This window comes from Caretta caretta, chromosome 8 (assembly GCF_965140235.1).
Source record: "Caretta caretta isolate rCarCar2 chromosome 8, rCarCar1.hap1, whole genome shotgun sequence".
Lineage (NCBI taxonomy): Eukaryota > Metazoa > Chordata > Testudines > Cheloniidae > Caretta > Caretta caretta.
The window spans coordinates 90270638-90298310 of record NC_134213.1 but is presented as its reverse complement, the minus strand read 5'-3'; the positions used below and the strand labels follow the sequence as shown (position 1 = coordinate 90298310).

Sequence of the window (27673 nt, the reverse complement as noted above, 5' to 3'; positions counted from 1 at the left end):
AGATAAGGTTATGATTAAGTTGTCAGAAATTAAGGTAAGTCTCTTGTTTTCTTTAAAGAAATTATGAGGCCCAGGTGTTTGGATAACTAGCCTAAAAGCACTGGAACATAATGATCCAGATTTGTACCCAGATTTTAATGTATTCATCTAAAATGAAATCCACATCAAATGTAGGCTCTAAGTATATAATATGCATTTGCAGTCTGGATATAATATACTTCATGTTTAAAAATGGGTAACGAATTAGCAAGGAAAGCGGGTTTAGATTTAACAGTACTCTTAGAGGATCACAAAAGTGATCCACTGGTGGAGTGGGACTCTTCCCTACAGTATGTTTTCTGGTGCTTTTGTTCACTCTAGTTTTAAAGACATATAGGAATCAGGGTTTCGTTAGGAGACTGTATCTTGGTCCTAAAGATCTTACTATCAAAAAAGTTTTTTCCCTCCCAATATTTATCTAATTGTTTCTTTATCCCTTTAATATTTGTTGTTTTCTGCCGTCTCATCAGTTGGTCTAGAACTTTATGATGTTCCCAGAACTGAACATACAGGTGTAGTTGCACAAAAGTTATACATAGGGCTTGTCTTCATTAGCGCGCTAAATTGGCGCTGCTGCACTGACACCTTGGCATTGCTGTAGCGCATCTGGTGAAGACCATTATGTTGATGGGAGAGCACTCTCCCATCAATGTAATTACTCCACCTCAACAAGAGGCAGATGCTATGTCGGTGGCAGGAGAGTGTCTCCCCCGATACAGCGCAGTGTAGACACCACTTTAAGTTGATGTAAGGTATGTTGCTTGGGGGTGGTTTTTCACATTCCTGAGCGAAGTAACTTATATCGACTTAAGTGGTAGTGTAGACAAGCCCTATGAGAGACACTCATCGCCTTGGTGTGGGGTTTGATGCCTCTATGCATGCAACCCAAAATGGGATGTATCATCTATTACACTGCAAAGTCATGTCTAATTTTCTATCGGCTATCACTTTAGATCTCTTTCAGTATTACTGCTTTCCAAGTTTATCTCCTGTGACAAAGTTCCTGCTCTACCTTGGTTGGTCTTGCGCTTACTGGCGGATTTGCTCACCTTGGAGCTTCACGGCAGCCCTCAGCTTGGCCGTTTTTCTGAACCCACAGTCCAGGTCGACTCCTCCTGTGTCTGACCAGGAGTTGGGAGGATTTGGGGGGAACCCGGGCCTGTCCTCTGCTCCGGGTTCCAGCCCAGGGCCCTGTGGAATGCAGCTGTCTAGAGTGCCTCCTGGAACAGCTGCGTGACCGCTACAACTCCCTGGGCTACTTCCCCATGGCCTCCTCCCAACACCTTCTTTATCCTCACCATAGGACCTTCCTCCTGGTGTCTGATAATGCTTGTACACCTCAGTCCTCCAACAGTCCGCGTTCTCACTCTCAGCTCCTAGTGCCTCTTGCTCCCAGCTCGTCACACACACACCACAAATTGAAGTGAGCTCCTTTTTAAAACCCAGGTGCCCTGATTAGCCTTCCTTAATTGATTCTAGCAGCTTCTTGATTGGCTGCAGGTGTTCTAATCAGCCTGTCTTAATTGTCTCCAGAAGGTTCCTGATTGTTCTGGAATCTTCCCTGTTCCCTTTCCCAGGGAAAAGGGACCTCCTTCGCTTGCTGCTACTCTATTTGCTTTCTATGCTTTCCTAAAGCCCCCGGCCCAGATTTTTCTTACTTTTTGACCCTGCTTTGTTCCCCCCCCCCCCACTGGGCCAGACGCTTTTTTTTTTTTTTTTTTGCTGTTTTTTTGCTGTCGTTCGAGTGCTGGTCGGTTGCCAGCTTGCTGCCAGCCCCCCCGCCATGCCTGCTCTCGGATGCCGCTTTTGCCCCAGCTGAAATCCCCAGAGGAGGGGGGGAAGACTGCCGACCCGCTACCCGGAGGAGGGGAGTGGAAGCCCCCAGACCCAGCCGTTTTGCTGTTATTTCTAAACCTGTTACTGAGCTAGGAAGATTCTTCTTATCTCTGCAACATTCTTGGCCTGCTGAAAGCCTCATTACAAAGCCGGAAGAGAAGATAGCCGACAGAAAAAATCACCCAGGGAAGCTACGAACCATCGTAGAGGGGGCCGTAAGACTGAGTAACTTTTGAATTGTATTCTCATGTGGGGGGAGTTTGACTGTATTTTTAATTGCATTTGTGGGGGCACAGGGGGTGTGGCACGGAGCTGCCCCCCGATCCATCAGTCCCCCCCCAACACTACCACGACTGTCACGGCCCCCCTGCCATCCGTCTCTGCTGGCAACTTGCCATCTGCCTTTGGATTCAGCTGTTTGCTTTGAATTTTGCCGCTCGGACCAAACACAACAGCCGACCAAATGAGACTCTTTGGACAAACGTGCGTGGGTCCATGTCCCCACCCCCCTCCCCGGACTGTTTACCCCACAGATTGCCCCTATTACCGGACCCCAACTCCTGTTTTCCTCCCCCATCCAGTCCGACCCATTTGGCACCCCCCCGCCTGCAGCCCAGCAGGGAGGAGTGGTTAATCTGCTTTCCCCTCTCCCCTCCTCCTTCTGGTGTCTCCCCGTCTCTCCCTGCTCACAATGGCGGGGAATGAGAGGGGTGAGACCCCTCTAGCAACCTCAGTTGCCTCTCCCCCACCTACCCCCCTGCCCAACCCCCCAGCCCTCCCCCCACCACTGCTGTCAAAACATCTGCCTCTGCCCCCGCTGGGGCATCGGCAGCAGGAGGCATCCGGGCGATTACTGCTGCTGCAACATCCACCGCCCCCCCCAGATTCTAGGAATCCCCCCCCAGTTGGCCAGAAAGGCCAGGGTGTGAAGAAAGGAAAGGGCCCCGCTAAAACCACCAGGCCCTCCATGGCAGGGGCTACCCCCACCGCTGTGGCCTCGTCATCGACCATGGCGTCCCTCCCCGCTGTTCCCTCCACCAGCTCTGCGAGCGTTCCTCCCCCGGTCCCCAGGACGTATGCCCGGGCAGTGGCACCCCCCCCGCCTGCCGCCTCGTCATCTCACCCACCCACTGCCTCCGATACCATCAACAGTGGCCGGGGCCCCTTTCCCACCATGACCAGGAAGCACAGCATCCATTGCCTCCTGGTCCCCACCTCACCCCACATGGAGACATACGTGCAGGCGTTGGCGAGGGTGGTAGGACCCACGGCTATCGTGGCAGCCTCCAAAATGTACGGGAAGGTTGTCTTTTTCTTAGCATCGGAGGCTGCCACCCAGGAGACGGTGAAGAAGGGCCTGGTGGGGCGGGGTGTTTGTCCCCCTGGAGCCGCTAGAGGACCTGGGCGTTCGCCTAGTCCTCACCTCCATCCCTCCCTTTCTACCCAATGCCGCCCTGTTACCCGCTCTCTCCACCCTGGGGAAACTTGATTCTGTCATCAGCCCTCTCCCGTTGGGCTGCAAGGACCCCACCCTCCGTCACGTCCTCTCGTTCCGCCGGCAAGTGCAGCTTCTACCGCTGCCGGCGGTGCGTGACGGAGAGGCGCTCGAGGGGTCCTTCCTAGTCCCCTATCAGGGAGCCCGCTATTGGGTCTTTTACTCCATGGGAGAAGCCCGGTGCTACCTCTGCCGCTCAGTGGGGCATGTCCGCAGAGACTGCCCTTTGACCCAGCGGGGAGGGGCACCCGAGACCCCCGAGACCCGGCAGGACGTTGGCTCCGTCGTTGCTGACGCCCCTGGCTGCCCGGCACCTGAAACCACCTCTCCTCCTGCCCGATCCACTGCTGCTCCCGTCCGGACCCAAGAGACACCTCCCCTACAACGCCCAGACGAGCAAGGGAGTCCCACCCTTGCTATCAACAATCCAGCAGAGCCTATGGAGGAGGGTGCAGCAAAGCTATTACCGGGTATAGGAGAGGGCCCGCCCCAAGGAGAACCCCCCGCCCCCCATGCTGCCTCACCGTTACCCCCCAAACCCCTGAACCATCACCTCTGCCCCCCGACATGACCCCTGCTAACCAACCCCCAGACGACGCTATGGAGGGCTGGACCCTAGTCCAGGGGAAGTGAGGCAAGCGGAAGGCTCGAGCTCAGCTGCACCCTCCGATGCGGAGGCCCCCCGGAAGACCAGGAAGGGAGGCACTGATACTGAGCCTTCCGCTATGCCCACGAGTCAGATCCATCCACCGGTGTCGGGAGGGGAAGATAGAATGGCATTGGATGGTAGAATCTCCCCTCCACGGGAGACCCTCCCCTCCGAGACCCCTGAGGAAGCCCCTTCTACCCGGATACCACCCGAACCCCCCGTGAACCCCGAAGCGACCGTCGAGGCAGGCCCCAGAGGAGAGGCCCCCGGGGTAGCAGAAGACGACCTCTCCTCCATGTATGAGGAGATTGAGGCCCTAGGTTTGACCCTGGTCACCCAGGGAGAGGATGATCTACTGCCGGCTAGCCTCGATCTGGGCAACCTCACCCCAGTCCCCTTTTCCCCATGCTCCCTCCCCCTAACTGCCTTCCCGGACGGGCACCCTACAGAAGGTGGTCCACCACCTGATGCAATGGCCACCAAATCCACCACAGAGCCTGCGCCTAGCATCACTGGAGCCCCCTCTCCCACCCCTCAACCCTCAAATCTGCTCAGGAGGCACCATTTTTCAGCTGCTTGCCTCCCGAAGCCCAGAGCCTTGCCTCTGCCCCCGCCCCCACCCCTGTCCCTGTCCAATCCACCTCCTCCTGCAATGCTATTGCCACCCCTGGGGTTATTTCTTTCCCATTTTTTGTGGATTCCCCCCAGGGAGCAGCCTTTGCATTTTCCTGCCACGACCCATTAGAAGCTGCAATTTTCCCTCCGCCATCCCCTTCTACCCCAAGGTGTGAGGTGGACCTAATAACTTTAGCCTGTCAGACGCCCCGTCGGTGGTCCGCACCCTACCTGCCCGCCTCAGCGGATCACGAGGCTGCATCAAGAGCCCCACCAGGGAACAACCCGGAAATCGTAACCCCACCCCCCCATGAGCTGCGAAATGCATTGCGGAAGTTTTTAGAAAACATCCGTGGTGCCCGCAACAGGGTACAGCTAGCTCTCCAGCTATGTGGGGACTTTGATCAAATCCTCCAGGCCACAAGGGCCCTTATAAAGGAGGGCAGAGGGCAAGGAAAGCATGGTGCTGCAGCCTATGGGCGGGCCTGCGGCTTCCGTAATGATCTACTCACTTACGGGATGGGTCACGGATTGCTGCGCGACCCGCTGAGGGCCGCGAACACCCCTGCCAATAAGGAACCCCCATACCCCCAGCCCTCCGCATGACGCCTCTCATTATCACAACTTTGAACACCAGGGGCTGTAGGATGGCTCTCCGCAGGTCCCAGGTGCTCTCTTACCTTCGGGAAGGGGGGTACTCTGTGATTTTCCTGCAGGAGACCCATACGGATCCGACCACCGAGGACAGCTGGCGGCTGGAGTGGGGGGACGGGGTCTACTTTAGCCACTTCACGATGTGGCAAGCTGGAGTGGCGACCCTGTTCTCCCCCAACCAGCAGCCCGAGGTGCTAGGGGTCCCTGAGGCCGTGCCGGGCCACCTGCTGCATCTCCGAGTCCGTATGGAGGGGCTCGTGGTCAACTTTGTAAATATCTATGCCCCGACAACAAGCCCGAAACGGCCACAATTCTATCAGTGGGTGTCCAATTTCCTCAGCACCCTAGATTCTCACAAGTGCCTAGTCCTGAGAGGGGACTTTAACACCACCCTCGAGGAACGGGACCGCTCAGGGGCCGAGCTGAGCCCGGCCGCTGCAAACATTCTCCGAGAAATAGTCGAATATCACTCCCTAGTAGACGTCTGGCGTGACCACCACCCAGATGACACTTCCATGTTCACCTTTGTCCGGGTGGAGGCCCATCGGTCACACCACTCTCGTTTGGACCGTATTTATTTATCCCGTTTCCATCTTTCACAGGCCAACTCCTCCAACATTCGGCCGGCCCCATTTTCCGACCATCATTTAACCACCATAACAGCCTCCCTCCGTGCAGAGAGGCCGGGGCCGGCCTATTGACACTTTAACAACAGCCTGTTGGAGGATGAGGGCTTTGTGACGTCCTTCCGGGAGTTTTGGCTGGCCTGGTGAGAGCAGCGGCATGCCTTTCCCTCGGCGCAGCAATGGTGGGATCTAGGGAAGGTGCGCGCCAAGCTCTTCTGCCGTGACTACACCCGGGGCACCAGCCGACGGAGGAATGCAGCGATAGAGCAGTTGGAATGGGAGGTCTTAGAGATGGAGAGGCATCTTGCCGCCAGCCCCGAGGACCCGTTCCTCTGCAGAGTGTGCTGGGAGAAGCGGGAGGAGTTCTGGGCCCTCGAGGACCATCGGGCCCGCGGTGCCTTTGTTCGATCCCACATCCACCTCCTTCGGGAGATGGATCGCAGCTCCCGTTTCTTCTATGCCCTGGAGAAAACAAGGGGGGCCAAGAAACACATCACCTGCCTTCTAGCAGAAGACGGCGCCCCCCTCACGGATCTGGTGGAGATGTGTGGGAGGGCCCGTGACTTCTACACAAGCCTTTTCTCCCTGGATCCGACCGATCCTGGCATTTGCAGGGTGCTCTGGGAGGAACTCCCCACGGTCAGCGTGGGCGACCGAGACCGGCTAGAGCTGCCTCTCACCCTGGCCAAGTTCTCGGAAGCCCTCCGTCGCATGCCCACCAATAAATCTCCGGGCATGGACGGGCTGACCGTGAAGTTCTACCGCGCGTTCTGGGACTTCCTTGGCCCAGACCTAGCCACTGTCTGGGCTGAGTCTTTGCAGGGCGGGGTCCTCCCTCTTTCGTGCTCGCCTTGTTGCCGAAGCAATGCTCGCCTTGTTGCCGAAGAAGGGGGACCTCCGCAATTTACGAAACTGGCGTCCCGTCTCACTACTTAGCACGGACTACAAAATCGTAGTGAAAGCAATCTTGCTTCGGCTAGGGTCCGTGATGGCGGATGTGATCCACCCAGACCAGACCTACACTGTCCGGGGTCGCAGCATTTTTGACAACCTATTTCTAGTCCGAGACCTTTTGGAACTCGGGCGGAGAGATGGTCTGTCATTCGCCCTCCTGTCTCTCGATCAGGAGAAGGCATTCGATAGAGTAGATCATGAGTACTTCCTGAGCACTCTGCAGGCGTTTGGATTCGGACCTCAGTTTGTGAGCTTTCTCCGGGTGCTGTACGCCTCCATGGAGTGTTTGGTTAGGCTCAACTGGACTGTGACCGAGCCAGTCAGCTTCGGGCGAGGAGTGCGGCAGGGGTGCCCCCTCTCGGGCCAGCTGTACGCTCTAGCGATCGAGCCTTTCCTCTGTCTCCTTCACAGGAGGTTGACAGGGTTGGTGCTGCGGGAGCCGGAGCTGTGGCTGGTCCTGTCGGCGTACGCCGATGACGTGCTCCAGGACCCGGGCGACTTGGCGCGGGTGGAGGTTTGCCAGCCCATCTACTCGGCAGCCTCCTCTGCCCAAGTCAACTGGGTCAAGAGCTCTGGCTTGGCGGCGGGGGACTGGCGGCAGGTGAGCTCCCTCCCACCCGCGCTTCAGACCATCCGGTGGAGTGCGGGTCCACTGCTCTACCTAGGCATTTACCTTTCTGCCACGCACCCTTCCCCGCCGAAGAACTGGCAAAATTTAGAAGGCGGGGTGCTGGAGCGGCTCCGGAAATGGACGAGGCTACTCCGATGTCTCTCCCTCCGAGGGAGAGCACTGGTGCTTAACCAACTAGTCCTGTCCACACTCTGGTACTGGCTCAACACCCTGGTTCGGCCCTGGGTTTCCTGATCAACCTCCGCACAACGATTCTAGAGTTCTTTTGGTCAGGAATGCACTAGGCCCCTGTTGGGGTTCTTCATCTACCCCTGAAGGAAGGAGGGCAGGGCCCGAAGTGTCTGCACGCTCAGGTCCGTGTCTTCCGCCTCCAGGCCCTGCAGAGGCTCCTTTATAGTGCAGGTAGTTCGACGTGGAGCATAGTGGCACACGCCTTCCTGCGCCGCTTCCAAGGGCTCCGATACGATCGGCAGCTCTTTTATCTCTGTCCGAGAGGTTTTCCGCGAGACCTCTCCGGGCTGCCGGTCTTCTACCAGGACCTCCTCCGGACCTGGAAACTGTTTTCAACGACCAGGTCCGTGGCGGCCACTGTGGGAGCAGAACTCCTCACGGAGCCCCTGCTACACAACCCCCAGCTCTGTGTGCAGGTGGCGGAGTCCCGCTCGGTGCGCCAGAGTTTGGTCCTGGCGGAAGTCACGAGAGTCGGAGACCTCCTGGACTACGACCGGGGAGACTGGCTGGATCCCCTGACGCTCGCTCGGCGCATCGGGCTCTCCAGACCTGATACCCCCTGGCGTGTACTTCAGGAGGTGAAGGCTGCCTTGACGCCCGCTGCTCGGGCTTATCTAAACCGAGCCCTGCGCGAGGGCGCACGCCGCCCACCCTCTACCCCAGGCCCGCCGACCTTTCCATTGGGCCCCTACCCCATAGATCCCAACAAACCCCTCACCCTTTCATTGCAAGCCGGCTGCATGAACTGCAGCTGGTCAGTTTCCAAATCGCGCCACGGAAATGTTTATACACACTCACACTTCACACCCTTCACACCCACACCCTGGTGTCCTGCCCCGATACGAAGTGGTGAGCAACCTCGGTGGGCCAGCCTGTATTCCACCTTGGTCCCGAGGCCCGTCGGACATAAGTTGGCGGCTCCTTCACGGAGCTGTGAGCATGGGCGTGTTTTTGACACGGTTCATCCCCATCCTGGATACTTGCCCTTTTTGCAACGTGAGGGAAACCCTGGCACACGTATATTTAGAATGTGCCAGATTGCAGCCCCTTTTTCGGCTCCTCACAAATATTTTATTATGCTTTTGGCTGCACTTTTCCCCTCACCTTTTTATTTACGCACTCCCCATCTGTGGCCCCACAAAGTCGCAGGATCTCCTGGTTAACCTTCTCTTAGCCCCAGCTAAAACAGCCATCTATAAAGCCAGAGAGAGGAGGTTGGCCAATGAAGCGTCCTGCGACTGTAGGGCCGTTTTCTGATCCTCAGTACATTCACGTATCCGGGCGGAGTTCCTCTGGGCGGCGTCCACCAACTCCGTTGACGCCTTCGAGGAGCGGTAGGCACTGTCCGAGGTTCTCTGCTCGGTGACCCCATCTGGTTCCCTCCGTCTGACCCTTTGATTGAGGGGAAGAGCGAGAGACCCCAGCCCCAGCCATTGCTGCTGTGGATACCATCATCACCGTCACCAAGGAGGGGTCCTATCACACGTGGGTGTACGTCCCACCTCGCAGCCGTGCCCATCTTGTCAGGCACTCTCAGGAGAGGAATAATCGGTGAGACTGGGCGTGGCACTAGGTAACTCGAGGGGGTGGAAGACCCCGAGTGTCGAGGAAGCCCCCCCCCCCCCCGCTCTAGACTACCAGGTAACTCAGGAGGGTGGAAGACCATGAGTGTCAAGGAAGCCCCCCCGCTCTGGGCCCAGGCTAGTCTGAACACTTCTCCCTCCTGAAGGCTGCTGTGTTATACCTTGTGTTTGCTTTTGTTTTGTTGCATAGTTTTGTTTTCTTCTTTGGTGATTCTTTGTAAGTGTTATGCAAATAAAATTCTTTTCTGCTTAAAAAAAAAAATTACTCTCCTATAGGCATCTGGCCCAACCCTGTCACAGTCCCAATAATTGAATATCTTGGTTTCTGATTATTTTTCTCCTGTTATGTTAGCTTGCATTTTCCCAAATGAAATTTTGGTTATTTCTGTCCTTAATTCCCTGGTTTGTCTTTATTGCAAGGGAATTAGGACAACCCAGAGAAATACAGACTACCGTTTTAACTTTAGTACCTAGAAAGATAACTGAGCAAATCATCAAGAAATCAATTTGCAAAAACACCTAGAAGATAATAAAGTGATAAGCAACAATCAGCATGGATTTGTCAAGAACAAATCTTGTCAAACCAACCTAATAGCTTTCTTTGACAGAGTTACAAGCCTTGTGGAAGGGAGGAGGCGGTAGATATGACACATCTTGACTTTAGTAATGCTTTGGATACTGTCTCACATGACCTTTTCATAAAAAAAAAAAAAAAATAGGGAAAGACAGCCTAGATGGAGCTACTATAAGGTGGGTGCATAACTAGTTGGAAAGGAACAATCAATTGTGCACATACAAAATAGGAAATGACTGCCTAGGAGGGAGTACTGTGGAAAGGGATCTGGGGGTTATAAAGGATCACAAGCTAAATATGAGTCAATAGTGTAACATTGTTGCCAAAAAAAATCCCAGAATAACGTTTGCTTATCATTAGGAGTTCTGTAAGCAAGACATGAGAAGTATTTCCACTCTACTCTGCTCTGATAAGACCTTATCTGGAGAATTGTGTCCTGTTCTGGGCACCACATTTCAAGAAAGATGTGGACAAATTGGAGAAAGTCCAGAGAAGAGCACCAAAAATTATTAAAGGTCTAGAAAACATGACCTATGAGTGAAGATTGGGTTTGCTTAGTCTGGAGAAGATAAGACTGTGGGGGAGGCATAACAGTTTTCAAGTACGTAAAAGGTTGTTACAAGAAGGAGGGGGAAAATTTTGTTCTCTTTAACCTCTGAGGATAGGACAAGAAGCAATAGGTTTAAACTGCAGTAAGGGAGGTTCAGGTTGGACATTAGGAAAAACTTCCCAACTGTCAGGGTAGTTAAGCACTGGAACAAATTGCCAAAGGGGGTTATGGAATCTCTGTCATTGGAGGTTTTTAAGATCAGGTTAGGCAAACACTTGTCAGGAATGGTCTAGTTGTTATTCAGTCCTGCCTTGTATGTAGGGAACTGGACTAGATGACCTATTGGGGTTCCTTCCAGGCCTATGCTTCTATGATTCAAAACCTCTCCAGAGTCTGTCTTATTACTTTTGTCTTTAGTGATGTCTGGAGCTTGCACTCTTGATTTTTAAAAAACATTTTATATATACGGATTATTTTTTTCAAATATATACAAGTGATTCAGGAAGATGGGTTCCAACCCAAATTCTGCAAAGAAATTAAATTAAGGGAACTTCAAGAGACTGTCTAAATTAGCAACCAGTTTAATAATTGTCCAAAGACCAAGAGGGCTAGGATCCTTCCAAAGGAAATAACCATACAGAAGAGAATTAAAATCCTCACAGAAATATGGTTTCAAAAAAGTGAGCGTTTGTGTTTGAGATTTCCCTATAGCAGATGAGATGGATATCATCTGCTAACATTTCAGCTACAGAGCCTTTTTCATGCTGTTGCAATGATGTCTGTCTGACTCTCCCAGCTTATATGAGGGGTTCTCAATTATAAGTGAAGGTTGTGTTTTTTTGGTTTTTAAGTATTTAAAAGTATCTCCTGGTGGGCTGGGAGAGAGTTAGCTCTTCTCTTCTTTTTTCTTTTTTTTTTCTTTTTGTGATTTGATTATTTGTATAAGAAGGGTGTTAATCATCTTGTTGTTTTTTATAAAGAAATTCAAATAAAAATGTGACGTCTTTGGCTTTGCCTAGGAGGGATTCCATCAATTGCACAATCTGTTTAGAGGTTTGTTTTTTTTCACCCACTCCTTCCTTTCATTATTAGCTGTTTTGCTTCCCCCTTTGCTGACATTTCAATCCCTTCTCCTCATTTTATCAGCACCGTACTGAAGCACTAGCCTTGCAGATGAGACAGGAGTTTTTCTTCTTTTTTGACTGCAATGCCTGCTGCTAGCTGGAAATGAATGTGTTGTTGAGAGCTTTATATGACTACCTTGCCTTTGTCACCTTGAGGAATGAGACACCTGGTGTGGCTCTTAACTGTGGGACATAATGTGCTCTAAAATGGGACATGGTACTAGCTTATAGTGGTCTTTCTTTTAAGTCACAACATGCTACAATGCTCTGTCAGTGGCCCTCTCAACAATTTAATTTCCATGGCAAAGACAGGGAGAAGTTGTGAGCAGATGGTACAGCAATTTGTTTTACTTTTTTTGTCAGTGGCATACAGAAGAGTTGGGTAAGGTGTATGTGGTGGGTTTTGAAGGAAACTAAATGAGTAGCTTGAACTTTTTGATTATAATGTAACACTGCTTGTAATAGAATTCAGGGATCTATATAGCGCAGCAATTTAGTTTTAGATCATATTTTCAATCCAAATATGTGGGAAATAAAAATAAATCTACACAGACACATTTCTATTTTTATGCAGAATAGAAGCCTAATCTCTTACCTACTAGAATGATGGGGAGCCAAAAAGGAACCTAGATAAGTGACATCTCCACAGATTATCCGCCCCCCCCCTTGTGAAAGCTTTCATTCAGACTGAGAAGGCTGTAGCTCATTTCACTAAAATACCCATTAAATCTATATTTGTAGAAGCAGTTAATTCTGACAAATGTTCAGTGTTTCCCTTGGCATTGCTTGGAGATGCATATATCAGAATAAAATTGTTCTTACTTAATGCATTTTTCTGTAGAAAAGTCATTGGAGCAAATTCCCTAATTGTGTACACAGACTGATTTTTGCGTAACCCTAGGCGAGCTCATTGGTATCGAGACTTTGCTAGAGAACCAGATTATGATGCCAGAACCTCAGTTGCAAGGATGGGCATAAAGAATGGGTACAAGGCCAAAACTGGAGAATGCTGGTTAGAAAGAATGCATGACTAGTGCAGGTGGAGGGTGTGCTGGTTTAGTGGTTTTGTAGACTGCGCGACCAGAGCAGCTTGTATCGGGCTTGAGTGGAAATATAAAACTCTGTTCCCAGCAGAAATCCCATTTGACAATAACAGAAAGAGTATCTGCCCTCTGTGGAGGTAAATCGTCCTTGTGTTGCAGACAGCTTGTTTTGGCAGAAGATGATGTAATTTACACCATCATCACTGCATTTGACTCACTATTTTATTGTGGCATCACAGGATGTTGTTAGGTTGTTAAGGGGGTATGGAGCCTTTCATCTCTAGGCTGCTCATTTAAACCTTGCCCATCTCAGTAGTGACATTGCAGTGCAGTTGAGAGGCAATTGTCAGAATGCTCCAATTTTTGCCATTTTGTCAACACTCGTTCCACAGCTCTAACCCATACTTCATCCTCATTTGCCTATGCTCAGCCTGTATCTTGTGGCCTTCTGTGGCCTGTGCAGAACCTCTGCCCTCCTCCCTCTGCCCCCAGCTCTTAGGGGCCTTTTAAAAAGGTTATTTTGCTCTTCCCCCTGTGCTGCTGCAGCAAAGAATATAGAACTAATACCTTGCAGCGCTGTGTGATGGTGCTTGTGCTCTCACAGATGAGGATGTCTGGCATGGATCTGAGGGATTTGAATGTTTCGGCTGATGATGAAGGGGTGTGTGTGTGTGTGTGTGAGATCTCTCTTTTTTACTTACACACAGACACACACACACACACATTTTATTTATATATATAAAACCCTGAAGAGGTGTGGGTGTAAGAGAGATGTCTGAATCCCTACGGGAATTAAAGCAACTGGAAGCATGTGTAGTGCTTGTGTCGCAGCTGGGACTGGTATCAGACCCAGTGACGTTGCTGGCACCATATGTTAATGTTCTTTGCAGGGTGATCTACCCTCAAGGGAAAGGATCTGCTGCAATGCTTTTCTCATAAAATGAGCAGCAGCTGCGTGAGCATCCAGTCCTTGTAGCATGGTAGGGTAGCTTTCTAGTTCTCTCTGATCAAACACTTCTTGCTCGTTAACCCAAAGGGTTCTCCTTAGAACGAGCCTGATTTTTTCCTATGCATTATTTCTGTAAATGGTGTGGTGGTGGTGTAACCTACATGGCATTTAATGTGAACACAGTTGTTACACTGTGTAAGAATTTCTATATCTGCCTCTGAACCAGGAAGGAATCTGTTTGAATTGTGAAGTAGTATCGTGCCTTTTTAAATAGCCTGTGCATTTTGTCTGAACATGCATGATACTGAGCAAGTTACAAACACCTAATCCTCAGTGGTTTAATCCTAATTCATATGTGCATGACTTTGGTGGCCCCTGGCACACAGTTACGGCTTGATACTACATTCTTTTCATGTCTGAACTCTCCCTGACTTCAGGGTAGGATTGGAGCCTTCATGTATTAAAGTTGAAAGGTATGGGTAGTACCTGAAAGCTTTCACCTTCTGAGGGCTGTTTGGTCTTGGTTAAATTCCTCTAAGAGTTGTCTTCAACATAAAAACCACCACCACAACTGGTACTACTTGACCCCTTTACAGGTAGTCTCAACAGAGAAGCCAGTTAATGATTTGTCCGTCAACTCTCCTCTCGCCCCAGAGTTAATCTTTCCAAGCCAGGGTAGCGACACATTGACAGTGTGCAGAAGCTTGCACTGCAGCTGTATCTGTTCTGTGAAAAACACCGAGGGTTTTCCTTTTCAGAGCTGTCCCTCTGGCACCTTTTCATGATGGTGTGGATTGCACTCTCAGCAAATTTGCGGATGATACTAAACTGGGAGGAGTGGTAGATACGCTGGAGGGGAGGGATAGGATACAGAAGGACCTAGACAAATTGGAGGATTGGGCCAAAAGAAATCTGATGAGGTTCAATAAGGATAAGTGCAGGGTCCTGCACTTAGGACGGAAGAACGCAATGCACAGCTACAGACTAGGGACCGAATGGCTAGGCAGCAGTTCTGCGGAAAAGGACCTAGGGGTGACAGTGGACGAGAAGCTGGATATGAGTCAGCAGTGTGCCCTTGTCGCCAAGAAGGCCAATGGCATTTTGGGATGTATAAGTAGGGGCATAGCGAGCAGATCGAGGGACGTGATCGTCCCCCTCTATTCAACATTGGTGAGGCCTCATCTGGAGTACTGTGTCCAGTTTTGGGCCCCACACTACAAGGACGTGGATAAACTGGAGAGAGTCCAGCGAAGGGCAACAAAAATGATTAGGGGTCTGGAACACTTGACTTATGAGGAGAGGCTGAGGGAACTGGGATTGTTTAGTCTGCAGAAGAGAAGAATGAGAGGGGATTTGATAGCTGCTTTCAACTACCTGAGAGGTGGTTCCAGAGAGGATGGTTCTAGACTATTCTCAGTGGTAGATGAGGACAGGGACAAGAAGTAATGGTCTCAAGTTGCAGTGGGGGAGGTTTAGGTTGGATATTAGGAAAAACTTTTTCACTAGGAGGGTGGTGAAACACTGGAATGCGTTGCCTAGGGAGGTGGTAGAATCTCCTTCCTTAGAAGTTTTTAAGGTCAGTCTTGACAAAGCCCTGGCTGGGATGATTTAGTTGGGGATTGGTCCTGCTTTGAGCAGGGGGTTGGACTAGATGACCTCCTGAGGTCCCTTCCAACCCTGATATTCTATGAGCACTCAGTTCATAGTAAGGACGAGTAAGGTTTTTAACACCTAGTGCCCTGGCCAGATTCCTCGGTGAGTGAATTATTATGTTCTGTCTTCCTCTGCAGTTTCATCTGGTTAGTTATTTTTCATTTCTTTTTCTAAACGCCGCTGTGTAGTGCTGCTGGCCCAAAGTGGCTGCAGTGTCTTACCCAAGAGAGGGCTACAGTATAGAAGTGGCTGAAGTTATGCATGCATGCATATATAATATTGAATAGAGCCTTTATATTTGTGAGAGTTACCGTATGAGTTTAAAATATGAATACAAATATCTCCTTTTACTAGTTTTTGTAAAGGCCAGTTTACTCAAACCTGGGACCTTCTGTGATAAATTTCTGAGTAAAGACTTGTTAAAAAACTAAGTAGGAACCACAGGATTTGGCCCTATATTTCTAAGATTGTTACTAGGGCTGTCAATCACAGTTAACTGAAGCGATTAACCAAAAAAAAAATTAACTCGATTTAAAAAATATTAATCGTGATTAATCGCAGTTTTAATCACACTCTTAATAATAGAATACCAATTTAAATTTATTATAAAAATATTTGGATGTTTTCCCACATTTTCAAATATATTGATTTCAATTACAACACAGAATACAAAGTGTACAATGCTCACTTTATATGATTACTTTTGATTACAAATATTTGCACTGTAAACAGGTAAACAAAAGAAATAGTATTTTTCAATTAATCTCATACAAGTTCTGTAGTGCAATCTCTTTATTGTGAAAGTGCAACTTATAATTGTAGATTTGTATCTGTTACAGAAGTGCAATCAAAAACAAAATAATGTAAAATTTCAGAGCCTACAAGTCCACTCAGTCCTACTTCTTGTTAAGCCAATCACTAAGACAAACAAGTTTGTTTACATTTATGGGCGATCATGCTGCCCAAGGTGAACTGTCATGCTGGAAGGAGGTTACTAGTGGAGTTCTTCAGGGATCGGTTTTGGGACCAATCTTATTTAATCTTTTTATTACTGACCTTGGCACAAAAAGTGGGAATGTGCTAATAAAGTTTGCAGATGACACAAAGCTGGGAGGTATTGCCAATACAGAGAGGGACCGGGATATCATACAGGAAGATCTGGATGACCTTGTAAACTGGAGTAATAGTAATAGAATGAAATTTAATAATGAAAAGTGCAAGGTCATGCATTTAGGGATTAATAACAAAAATTTCTGCTATAAACTGGGGACGCATCACTTGGAAGTAACTGAGGAGGAGAAGGACCTCGGAATATTGGTTGATCACAGGATGACTATGAGCTGCCAATGTGATATGGCTGTGAAAAAAGGTAATGCGGTCTTGGGATGCATCAGGCGAGATATTCCAGTAGAGATAATGAGGTGTTAGTACTGTTATACAAGGCACTGGTGAGACCTCATCTGGAATATTGTGTGCAGTTCTGGTCTCCCACGTTTAAGAAGGATGAATTCAAACTGGAACAGGTACAGAGAAGGGCCACTAGGATGATGCGAGGAATGGAATACCTGTCTTATGAAAGGAGACTCAAAGAGCTTGGCTTGTTTAGCCTAACTGAAAGAAGGCTGAGGGGAGACATGATTGCTCTCTTATAAATATATCAGAGGGATAAATAACCAGAGAGGGAGAGGAATTATTTAAGCTCAGTACCAATGTGGACACAAGAACAAATGGATATAAACTGGCCATCAGGAAGTTTAGACTTGAAATTAGACGAAGGTTTCTAACCATCAGAGGAGTGAAGTTCTGGAACAGCCTTCCAAGGGGAGCAGTGAGGGCAAAAGACATATCTGGCTTCAAGACTAACTTGATAAGTTTATGGAGGGGATGATATGATGGGATAGGCTAATTTTGGCAATTAATTTGATCTTTGACTATTAGCGGTAGATATGCCCAAGGGGATGATGCCTATGATGGGATGTTGGATGGGGTGGGATCTGAGTTACTACAGAGAATACTTTCCTGGGTGTCTGGCTGGTGAGTCTTGCCCACATGCTCAGGGTTTAGCTGATCGCCATATTTGGGATTGGGAAGGAATTTTCCTTCAGGGCAGATTGACAGAGGCCTGGGGGTTTTTCGCCTTCCTCTGCAGCATGGGGCTTGGGTCACTTGGTGGACGATTCTCTGCACCTTGAAGTCTTTAAACCACGATTTGAAGACTTCAATAGCTTGGAGATAGGTTAGGGGTTTGTTACAAGAGTGGGTGGGTGAGATTCTGTGGCCTTTGTCGTTCAGGAGGTCAGACTAGACGATCATAATGGTCCCTTCTGACCTTAAAGTCTGTGATTCTAAGAACAGATACAAATCTACATTTATAAGTTGCACTTTCACAATAAAGAGATTGCACTACAGTACTTGTATGAGGTGAATTGAAAAATACTATTTCTTTTGGTTATCTTTTTTACAGTCCAAATATTTGTAATAAAAATAATCCTATAAAGTGAGCACTGTACACTTTGTATTCTGTGTTGTAATTGAAATCAATATATTTGAAAATGTAGAAAAACATCCAAAAATATTTAAATAAATGATATTCTATTATTGTTTAACAGTGCAATTAAAACTGTGATTAATAGTGATTATTTTTTAATCTTGTGATTTATCGTGATTAATTTTTTTAATTGTTTGACAGCCCTAGTTGTTACAAAGCTTCTATTCCCAAACTTTGAGAACACTGATTTTTTTAAAAAGAATTCTCAATACTAATTAAATTATTTTGCAAATGGAATGTTACACTTTTATGTAATTACACACTTGGGCTCCTTGTGCTTGGACTTGTGCTGCAAAGCGCTTTATGAAAACACTCTGTTAGCTGTAAGCTAGCTAACCATGTTATCAATCAACTACATAGCTTATTACTCAAGAATACAAAGGCTTCCCACTTTTTCTTGTAGGTTTACTGTCGGGGAGAAATTGGATTGAACAAGAGTGGTTGGCACGAATAGGTGCATTTTTCATCTCTATAATGAAGAAAAGCAGAAGTGACATGATGGTTACAGCAGATGACGTAAGTTTAAAAAAGTCAAGGTTTATTATTCCAGTATATTTTTTTCAGAACAGAACAGCCTGGTTCTCCTTTCATATAGGTTGGCTTTTACACTGGAGTTGCTCCTAGAGTTACTGACTTCCTTGGATTCAGAGTAGCAGCCGTGTTAGTCTGTATCTGCAAAAAGAAAAGGAGTACTCGTGGCACCTTAGAGACTAACAAATTTATTTTGAGCATAAGCTTTTGTGAGCTACAGCTCACTTCATCGGATGCATGCACTTCTAAACTATGGCAATGTAAATGAGAGGAAAGTAAGGTCCATTGATTAAAAAATAATCATGTAAACTCTTTCCCATTGCTAATGCAAAGTCTGTGCTTGAACATTATACTTCATTAAACCGAAAGAGAGAGATGGATCTGAGCCCAACCACAAACTTTGAGGAAGATCTGATCTGGATCCACACTTTGTGGATTTGCTGTAATTATATATTTATAAGCATTTTTACAACACTTAAGACTTTGGTTTCTTAACACCCCATGTGCTGATGTGTTAATCCATCACTCCTCTTGCCATACTAATCCTTTATTAATTAAATTCCAGTTCCTATTCTCAGGAGAAATGCATCAATTTGTAATGATGGCAATGATAATCACAGCAGTAATTGCTTTGTTTGTTACAGCTTGGGATCTTTAAAAATGGAAAATCATCTTCTCCCAGAATATATGTAACAATGTTACATTTTCAGTATCACTCCAGCACTTTTAATACCAGCAGCAGCCATTCTTTAATATTCTCCTAATGTAGTGTGTTTGGGTTTGTGTGTATGTGTTCTATATAATGGTTCATTAGTATTGTCCTTGAGATAGCCAATTCTCCAGTAAGTATTACTTGGAAAGGGTAATTTTAATATGTGTTTATTCTCTCTCTTTTTTATAAAGAGAGAGAATAAACACATATTAAAATTACCCTTTCCAATTATATATATATTAAAATGACCTTCTCTGAAGATAGTATCTGTTGGGAAACTGGCTGCCGTTGGGACAATGCAAATAAGATACAGAACCTTTCACCTGTAGGTCACCAGTTTGAATTAATGAATAAATGTTTCCATATAATGAATGTTTGGTAACCCCTTATATAAGATGAGTTTGATAGGTTTCAGTTCCTGGTCCTGCATCACAAATTCTCCACCATGCTATATAGCTCTGCACTAATTGGCAACTCATTAAAGAGGCCAAGAACTGTATGGATTTTGGTGACTGAACTGCCTCTGCCATGCACAAAAGAATCTCCCTCTCCACTCTACATTAGAGGTGAAGCAAAGGAGTTGACAGAGGAGTGTGTCTGGAGCCTGTGGCTTTGTCAAGTCTTATCAAGTCCAATGCCTTTTGTCAGGTAACTTCACCTGTATTCCTCCCTCTGTGGTTTAGTCCAGGAATGCCCAATCAGGACTCCCGCCATCACTTGTCTCTAGGCAGGGACCCTTGTCCCACTCCCCTCTGACAGGGGGTTTTGAAACCAGTGTGGTCAATTCTGGTCAATTCTGTGTCTTGCTTTCTCTCCGAGGGATAGGAACAGTGTATCGCCAGCATTTACAAGTTATCACAGCACTTTCTAAGCAAGCACTGTTATTTTTAATGTGAAATTAACTGAGGCTTGATGTAAAGTTGGGGAATTTAAATCTGTCTTTGTCGGGGAGAAAGGTATGATATTTCTGCAGGGTTTTTTTTTAAATTTTTAGAATATTCTCAACTAAACTATTAATTTATGTGGTCTAAATTCCCCAACTTTACATCAAGGCTCAGTATTATTCATGTGAGTGAGGGTTTCAGGCTCCAGGACCTACATGCCTGTTACTTTTATTTGTCCAAAGTACAGTTGACAAATGTCAAAAGGCAAGGCTGTATCAATAAAACAACCCTAAGAAGTTAATCTTTCTTATATTAACTTTCTCCACAGAGGGACGAACATTTGATCCAATCTATCTAAGCCGAACTTCATAGTCAAATACCAGTTGTAGATGTATTTTAATCCTATCCTACAAAGAAATTAACAAGAATAATAATTTAAATTCTCCTATCTTTATCCATGCAAATGCCATTCCTCAATCTGTTAGGAGTCCCACTGAGTTCAGATGGACTACTTGTGGAGTAAAGTACTACTCAAGGTAAAGATGACCCAAGAATCTGACCCAGGTGTTTGAGAACATGAATAGGTTTAAACTTCTAGTTTTTAAAATATGATCTGAAACAAGCAGCAAGTGGCATTGGTTGAGATTGGTCATTTTCATTTTTATCTTGCATTTGACTTTGTTTTCTGAAATGGCTCCTAATTTATCAGTATAGTCAAGAAGTGCTGGGGGATGGTGCCTGGATTGCTCAGATATAACCACATATTGCCTGCATTGCCTACATAACTAATTTACATTCTTGTTGTAACATTTCTATTCAGTGTAACAGTTGGTTCTACCCTATTTTAGCTGCACCTTTTCTTTGTGTTAGCAAGATAATTCTGAAACAAAATCTGAATCCTTCACATGCCATCAGAGGTCAGTTAGGGCATTAACAACTCCAATTCCATAAAAAGCTTTCAGGCAGCCTCTTGTAGGGATGTCTTGTGTCACCCATCAGTGAGACTCATTATCTGTGATAAGATGAGTGAATTGTTCTTGGTTTTGTTTTTTAAATTTATACTGTTGGGGGAGAGAGTGGTGTGTATCTAGGGCCTTACCAAATTCCATGAAAAATGGGTCATGGACCATGAAATCTCTCCCCCCCCCACCCACCCCCGGTGAAATCTTTTGTGTGCTTTTACCCTATACTATACAGATTTCATGGGCGAGACCAGTGTTTCTCAATTTAGGGGTCCTGACTCAAAAGGGAGTGGGGTGTGTGTGTGTGAGAGAAAAAAGGTTATGGGCGGGGGGGGGTCGGGTCGCAGTATTGCCACCCTTACTTCTGCACTGCCTTCAGAACTGGGTGGCTGGAGACTGGCTGTAGTTGGCCAGGAGCCCAGATCTGAAGGCAGAGCCACTGCCAGCAACAGCGCAGAAGTAAGAGTGGCAATACCATACCATGCCATCCTTATTTCTGTGCTGCTGCTGGTGGCGGCTCTGCCTTCAGAGCTGGGCTCTTGGCCAGCCACCGCCGCTCTCCAGCTGCCCAGCTCTGCCTTCAGAGCTGGGCTCTTGGCCAGCCACTGCTGCTCCCCAGCTGCCCAGCACTGCCTTCAGAGCTGGGCTCTTGGCCAGCCACTGCTGCTCCCCAGCTGCCCAGCACTGCCTTCAGAGCTGGGCTCTTGGCCAGCCACTGCTGCTCTCCAGCTGCCCAGCTCCAAAGGCACCGCTGCCGCCAGCAGCAGTGCAGAAGTAAGGGTAGCAGTACTGAAACCTTGTGACACCCCTACAACTTCGTTTTGTGTTAGGACCCCTAAAATTACACCACTGTGAAATTTCAGATTTAAATAGCTGAAATCATGAGATTTATGATTTTTAAAATCCTATGACCATGAAAATGACCAAAATGGATTGTGAATTTGGTAGGGCCCTATGTATAACTGTACCAACACTTGTTTCTTTGGCATCTTATAAAGGGCCCATCTCTTTCTTTCACGCACTGTCAAACTTGCAGTCTAAGAGCTGACAGCATTATGAAGCTATCTCTTAGGAATAATATATTGAATTTGAAGCACCATTAACTTTGAGTGCAAGTTTTGAGGGGTGCATAACTGGGTGAGTAGGATATTGGAGTATCACTTTCTAAAACAAGTGATACAAGTTCAAAACTTTTAAATAGATAGTTAACCCTCTTGGAGTCTACTCGATTTAAAATGTGTTGTATTGTCCTTCAGAAATAGTGCACTGGCAACCATCATCAGTGCTCCTAAAGGAATTAGCCAGGATGGGATCTGTTGCATCCTGGGACCAATATGTTCATGGTAGATATTATGAGGTGATGAGTCATTCTTGGACTGTAGCCTGAATATGCCTCATGTGGGGATGAGTTATTCCTGCATTGTGCTCCAGCCAATCCACAAGCCTGGGGCTGGTCTGGTGACTCTCAGAGCAGATATATAAGCTTCACAGGAGAAACCTTTGTTTATTCTGCTCAGTGTCACTTCATGGCTTGAACTCTGCTCTGCCTGATAGTGATGACAGATTCCATTGGCTTCAGCCTGCTCCAGCCCCGCTCTTGCTCTAGTCTTGTCTCTGGTCCTGCTCCAGCCTTGTTCTGGGTCCAGCCTAGCTCCCAGCCCTACTGTTGTCTTCTTCTAGCCCTGCTTTTGACTCCTGGTTTCAGCTCCAACCCTTGGTTCTGACCACTGGGCATGACCACGGCTGCTCCAGTCACTAGACATAACCTTCCTTGCCTTGGTTTTGATAGATATAGCACTTTACAAACGGACTGTCAAATTCTGCACCAATTTCATCTCTTGGTGTAGCATTCAGTAAAGCATATTGCAGTCCTCTAATCTCTAAGGGTGAGGGTATTGAGGTCCACATCTGAAACAAATTGTCAAAATATCCTGGGTTGTTGCAGATCAGGGGTGGGGAGAAGCTGTCATGGATATGGCTACTCTGATTTTTCTAATGATAGCTGGAAATTCAACTATATTGTTGTTTTGAGTAACAAAAGGCAGGTCTGCACCTTCAGATGAAGGTGCCGGTATAACCAATGCCATATTTCTAGGTTGCCTCAACATTGTTCCAGCCTCATGCAGTTTGAGGATCACCCTGTTTTCTCTCATCCTTACCCCCATCTGAACCAGACACTGGTTAAGACAATTGACTCCGCTGGATGTTTGATAAAATGAAGGCAGAGAGCATCCTGAAAACACCACAGACAATGTCTCCTCACTAAGTCTCGGCGGCCCTATCTAGATGGACCCAATATGAAAGTACACTCCGGGAGGAAGAGCAATTGCCTAATAACAACCTTCTAAGAGCAAGAATTGAACAGTCAAGAAAGGCATGTTAAGAGCACTCTGTGATTAGTATAAGCTAGAGTGCCTGGCAGGCTACAGTTACCATGAGCATTGATCACATGCACTGCTTTATAGAATCTTAAGAAGCTGATCATGCAGAAAATTAGATACTGGAAGAGATGTCTGGAAACTTTGAGATGGGGTTTTGTGTATGGTGGCAGATACTATCGATATGCCTTCGGTAAAGCAATTCCTTCATTAAAACAATTCACATTTTTGGACCGGTGTGATTATGTGATTGCCTTTCACTTTAGATGTGAAGATTTCACAGAACAATTAGCTACCCAGACTTTGTTTATAGTCATGTCTTTGCCTTCTGAACTGGTAATTGAAAAATCTTAGTGGAACTTACTGGCATGATGAAAAGGGAGCCTCTTGCAGGCCAAGTACCATCAGTTTCTGCACACAGGGGAATAGCATCATCTGACTTGTTTTCCTCAAAGTTTATAAGAAGTAGAGATGGATGTGAACCAAAGTCATAGCTCTAAATACTCCTAAACATTGGAAAGGTTCAAAATTTGAACATATTTTCCATGTTTTGCAGTTGGTTCCATTTTTGATATATTGAATCAAAACCTCAGATCAGGATGCCCTGGAATTTTTGAGGTGTTCCAGATTTTGAGCCAGATCTGAACTGTAAGATTCAGGCTGATCTCTAATCAGAAGTACTTCTGGCTCGGCTGTGGGAGGAATGGGAGCTAGCTTCCAGGACTTGGTGATGTTTTGGAATAAAAGCAGTAAAAGGTGAGAACAAAACTACTTGCCTGATCAGGCACTTTCTCTTTAGGGCTGTCCACTTAAGGTATCTCAGATGGGAATTTGTCCCAAGTAGTAGATCTTGGATGATTCAGACTATATCATAGCACAAACTCTGTGGTCTCTATCTTCGCCAGTTGGTATGAATAGGGCAAAACCTGATGAGCTGTGATGATTCACAGGAAAGGGAGGCAATTCATGAATTTGTGGTATGTGAGAAAGGAGTAGTATTTTGCATGAATGCTGAATGTGCTATTCAGAGGAAAAGTTTAAATTTTGAAAGTTTGCCATGTGATGTGGATTATTCAGCTGAGGATCATTCCTGCTCAACTTCAGCCTGTGGAACTGGAGGATTGATTCCAATTTGTAAATATTATGAAATTCACAGCTGTGAAGTTGCAAATGATCACAAAACCTTATAATATGGCAGTAGTAAAATTTCTCCAGAAGCTAAGAATAAAGATTTATTTTGTGAGTAGTTCAACTCCCCCAAATACTAAACATTTATGACAGTAAATTAATTGCTAATATTCTTTCTTTGTGAAAAAATGTATTTGCACAACTTCAATGACTTTTCTTTTTTTTTCAGATTGCTAAAGATTACTTAGAATGTGGCCTGAGTAAGTCTTATAGTACATCTAGTAATATGCTCGGCATAGATCTCTGGAGAGGAAGAAGGTGTTGCTCATGTAATTTGCAGTTACCACCATTGTCCCACAGACAAAGTGAAAGAGCTAAGACACCTGACAGAGACATCCTTTCTAGACCAACAACTTTGCCTTTGCTGACTCCACCAAGTATTGCCATCACCACTTACCAGGACAGGTAAATTGTTTCAGATTCTTAAAATTCTGTTGTGTTGTTTTTTTTAACAAGCCCTGAAGATGTTACTCTATAAATGGGAGAGGGAGGGATATAGTGGTTAAAATACTAAAGTCAACATTTACCAACCAGTACCACGTTATGGTATCGCAGGTAGATTAGGAAATAACTGCAGTAGAACAGTGTGGAATTTTGACTTTGTAGTGGTGAATGCTGATGAAATTACTAACTTATATTACACTCTGTGGTCTGAACAAATATAAAAATTTTCCTTTGGTTAAAATTTAGAGGATTAGTTAAAAATGCTTATAAATATGTAAGTGCAAAATTGTCTGTATGTTAGAAATGACCTACAGAAGTTATTCATAGAAGCAGTAGGATCTTTCTGTTTTTGAGATATCTTAAGAGACTTTGAAATCCAACATTAGTGAACTTGTCAATGGAACATAAAATTAAAGTCACCCTTAGTCAAAGCCTCTTATCTTTATAGCCTCCTGTCTATTTTTTAACCTACTTTATAATGCAAGTTTCTGTTTCTTCCCATATGCTCAGTATGATGTGATTTAGAATCTAGTCATGTGATGGGAAGTTGTGTGTGGGGGTATCACTCTGGAAATAGGTATGCCGGTTATAAATTAATGCTTTATTACTTGTGTAACTAACCAAATCTCTGTTGGGAGGTAGATATCAAACTAAGTAGGTGTCTCTACTTAGCTAGAACCAGGCTTGAGATTTAAAGGATGTGCTCTAACTCCTTGGTAAGGTGGAGGAACAATGTATGAGAATATCCCAGGATAGCTGTCAAAGCCTCACATGAAGGAGGATTATGATCTCAAGTCTCATAGCTGCTCCCTAATGGTATTCAGGAAATGAAGGCTGACCATTGGAGGTGTCCATAATGAGCTAGATAGACACACTAGAGATGTGTGGGGAGTCTGAGTCTGTCATGAAATTGATTAGTTTTTGAGTTAGTTTTGGGTCTAAGGAGCCAGCTGAGTTTCTTGCATTCAGATTTATTTGTGACCTCTGTTTACCTTCTGTTTTCCTTTTTTTTGTTTTTTATATTGCTCATTTACCCACTGAGTTCCAGTCTGGTGGAGTACCATGTACCCTGCGATATTCACATAGTGTTACCCATCTATGTGTTAAGTTAGATTTTAAAAATTAGTAAGAAATGTTGATGTCGTCTGATGAAAACTGTTGGCCTACTCTGGAGTGTATGTTATAGCTTTCAGATTTGCAAAAGTGTGAGTCAAGGAGGATTATAGAATCTAAGCCTTCACATGGAGCTGCAGGGGATGTTTCTCTGCTGTACCTTACAAATTGAACTATCAATGATTCATCTACCCATTTATTGCATCTCCACTTCCATTATAAAGCCCTCTTTTCACATGCTTGTACTTTCTCAAAAATGTTTGTCAAACTCTCTATACTTGGTCTCAGCCAAAGGATGAAGGTTGTTGATTTTCCAACCCACCACACTATATACACATTAAATATTTTGTTGTCAAATGCAAAGTCTCTGGGTCTTGTGGAAAATCCTCAAAGGCAACACTGAAAATGTAAATATCTTATAGGTTTTGATAAATCTTATGTTGATAAACCAATGATTTACTCGGTAGAAATATAAAAGAATAAATCCCAGCACTGTGTGCTTTACAAATTTATTTGAAAGGCAATGGAACCATAGGCATAACTTCCCATGATTCTTAATGCAGTCTGCTGTAGCACCTCTTATCTCTTTTATCCTACCTGCTTTCATCTGTACAACTTATTACTCCAGGAAAGAGGAAATATAGTTTGATTTCATGGCATATACATTCTATGTTGTCTAGTACTTGAAGCCTTTTCAATGTAGGGTCAGAGTAAGATGCATAAAACATCAAACCTGGATAAAGCATAAAACATGGATCAAACTCAGGCTCTGCGATTAGTAGGTGGAACTCACATAGAAGTCAATGGGATGTTGCACCTTACGTCAGGGCTGAATTTCACACATTCAGTTTAAATAAGAGTGGGCCAAAAAAAGGTTACTAGTGCTACAACAACCAGAGTGATAAGTACCTGGAGCGAAATAATGGTGCCTGTCTGTCACATTCTTCTCATATAAGTTGTCTTAACTGAGTTCACTAACATACTGCATTAGCGTATGCCTTTGAATATAATCACTTTTAATGTTGTTGTGTGTTTTCTTATTAAAATCCAGAGCAACACATTTTCTGGAACAGTGCAATGCAGCCTTTTGTTTTCAAAATTTTAAGTAAGTTTTAACTAGTAAGGAGCAACCCTTGCAGTTACAGGTGGTGTTACTAATTATGTTTAATAATTTGTCACCTAGCACAGTGTTCTAAGTTCTATAGAAATATAAAAAACACAATCACTGCCCTAAAGAGCTTGTAATCTAAAAAAGACAAGATAGAAAAATGAAGAATGGCGGAATGGGTACAAAATACAAGCAAAATGGTTAAGCTCATGGTTAAGGCTGCAATTTTGGCATGGAACTTTTTAGTAGATTTCACAGCAGAGGTGCAGAGATGAAATGATAAGTTGTGGAGAAAGGTCACCAAATAACATCGTTCTTGCTACATCAGCATGCACGTGAGTATAATGGGGGTGCTGTAAGGTGAGTTTGAGGGGCAGCAGTTGGAGAATGAGCCTGCCCAGCTCCCTGCTCCGGGCGATGCAGCCTGTAACATGGGGTCACAGTGTCACTCAGATTTGGCTCATCCGCCCCTCTGAATCCATCTGCAGATGGGTGGATGGGCCAAACCTGACTGGTGTTGCAACATAGTGCACAGGGTCGCAGCTGTTAGATGAGGAAGAAAATACCCTGCATTAAACCTAGAGATGGAATCATAGAAT

At 45.9% G+C, this 27673-nt stretch overlaps 1 protein-coding gene across 2 annotated transcripts in view; it reads left to right on the top strand.

Annotated features, from left to right (window-relative positions):
* Positions 1–27673, top strand: part of PDE4B (phosphodiesterase 4B) — a 404634-nt gene that overhangs the window by 31515 nt on the left and 345446 nt on the right. For both annotated transcript variants that reach the window (XM_048861443.2, XM_075131780.1), the window contains exons 2-3: positions 18158–18270; positions 24579–24814. In XM_048861443.2, the coding sequence (XP_048717400.2) occupies positions 18229–18270; positions 24579–24814 (278 nt within the window). In that variant the 5' untranslated portion in view covers positions 18158–18228. The remainder of the gene's footprint in view (positions 1–18157; positions 18271–24578; positions 24815–27673) is intronic.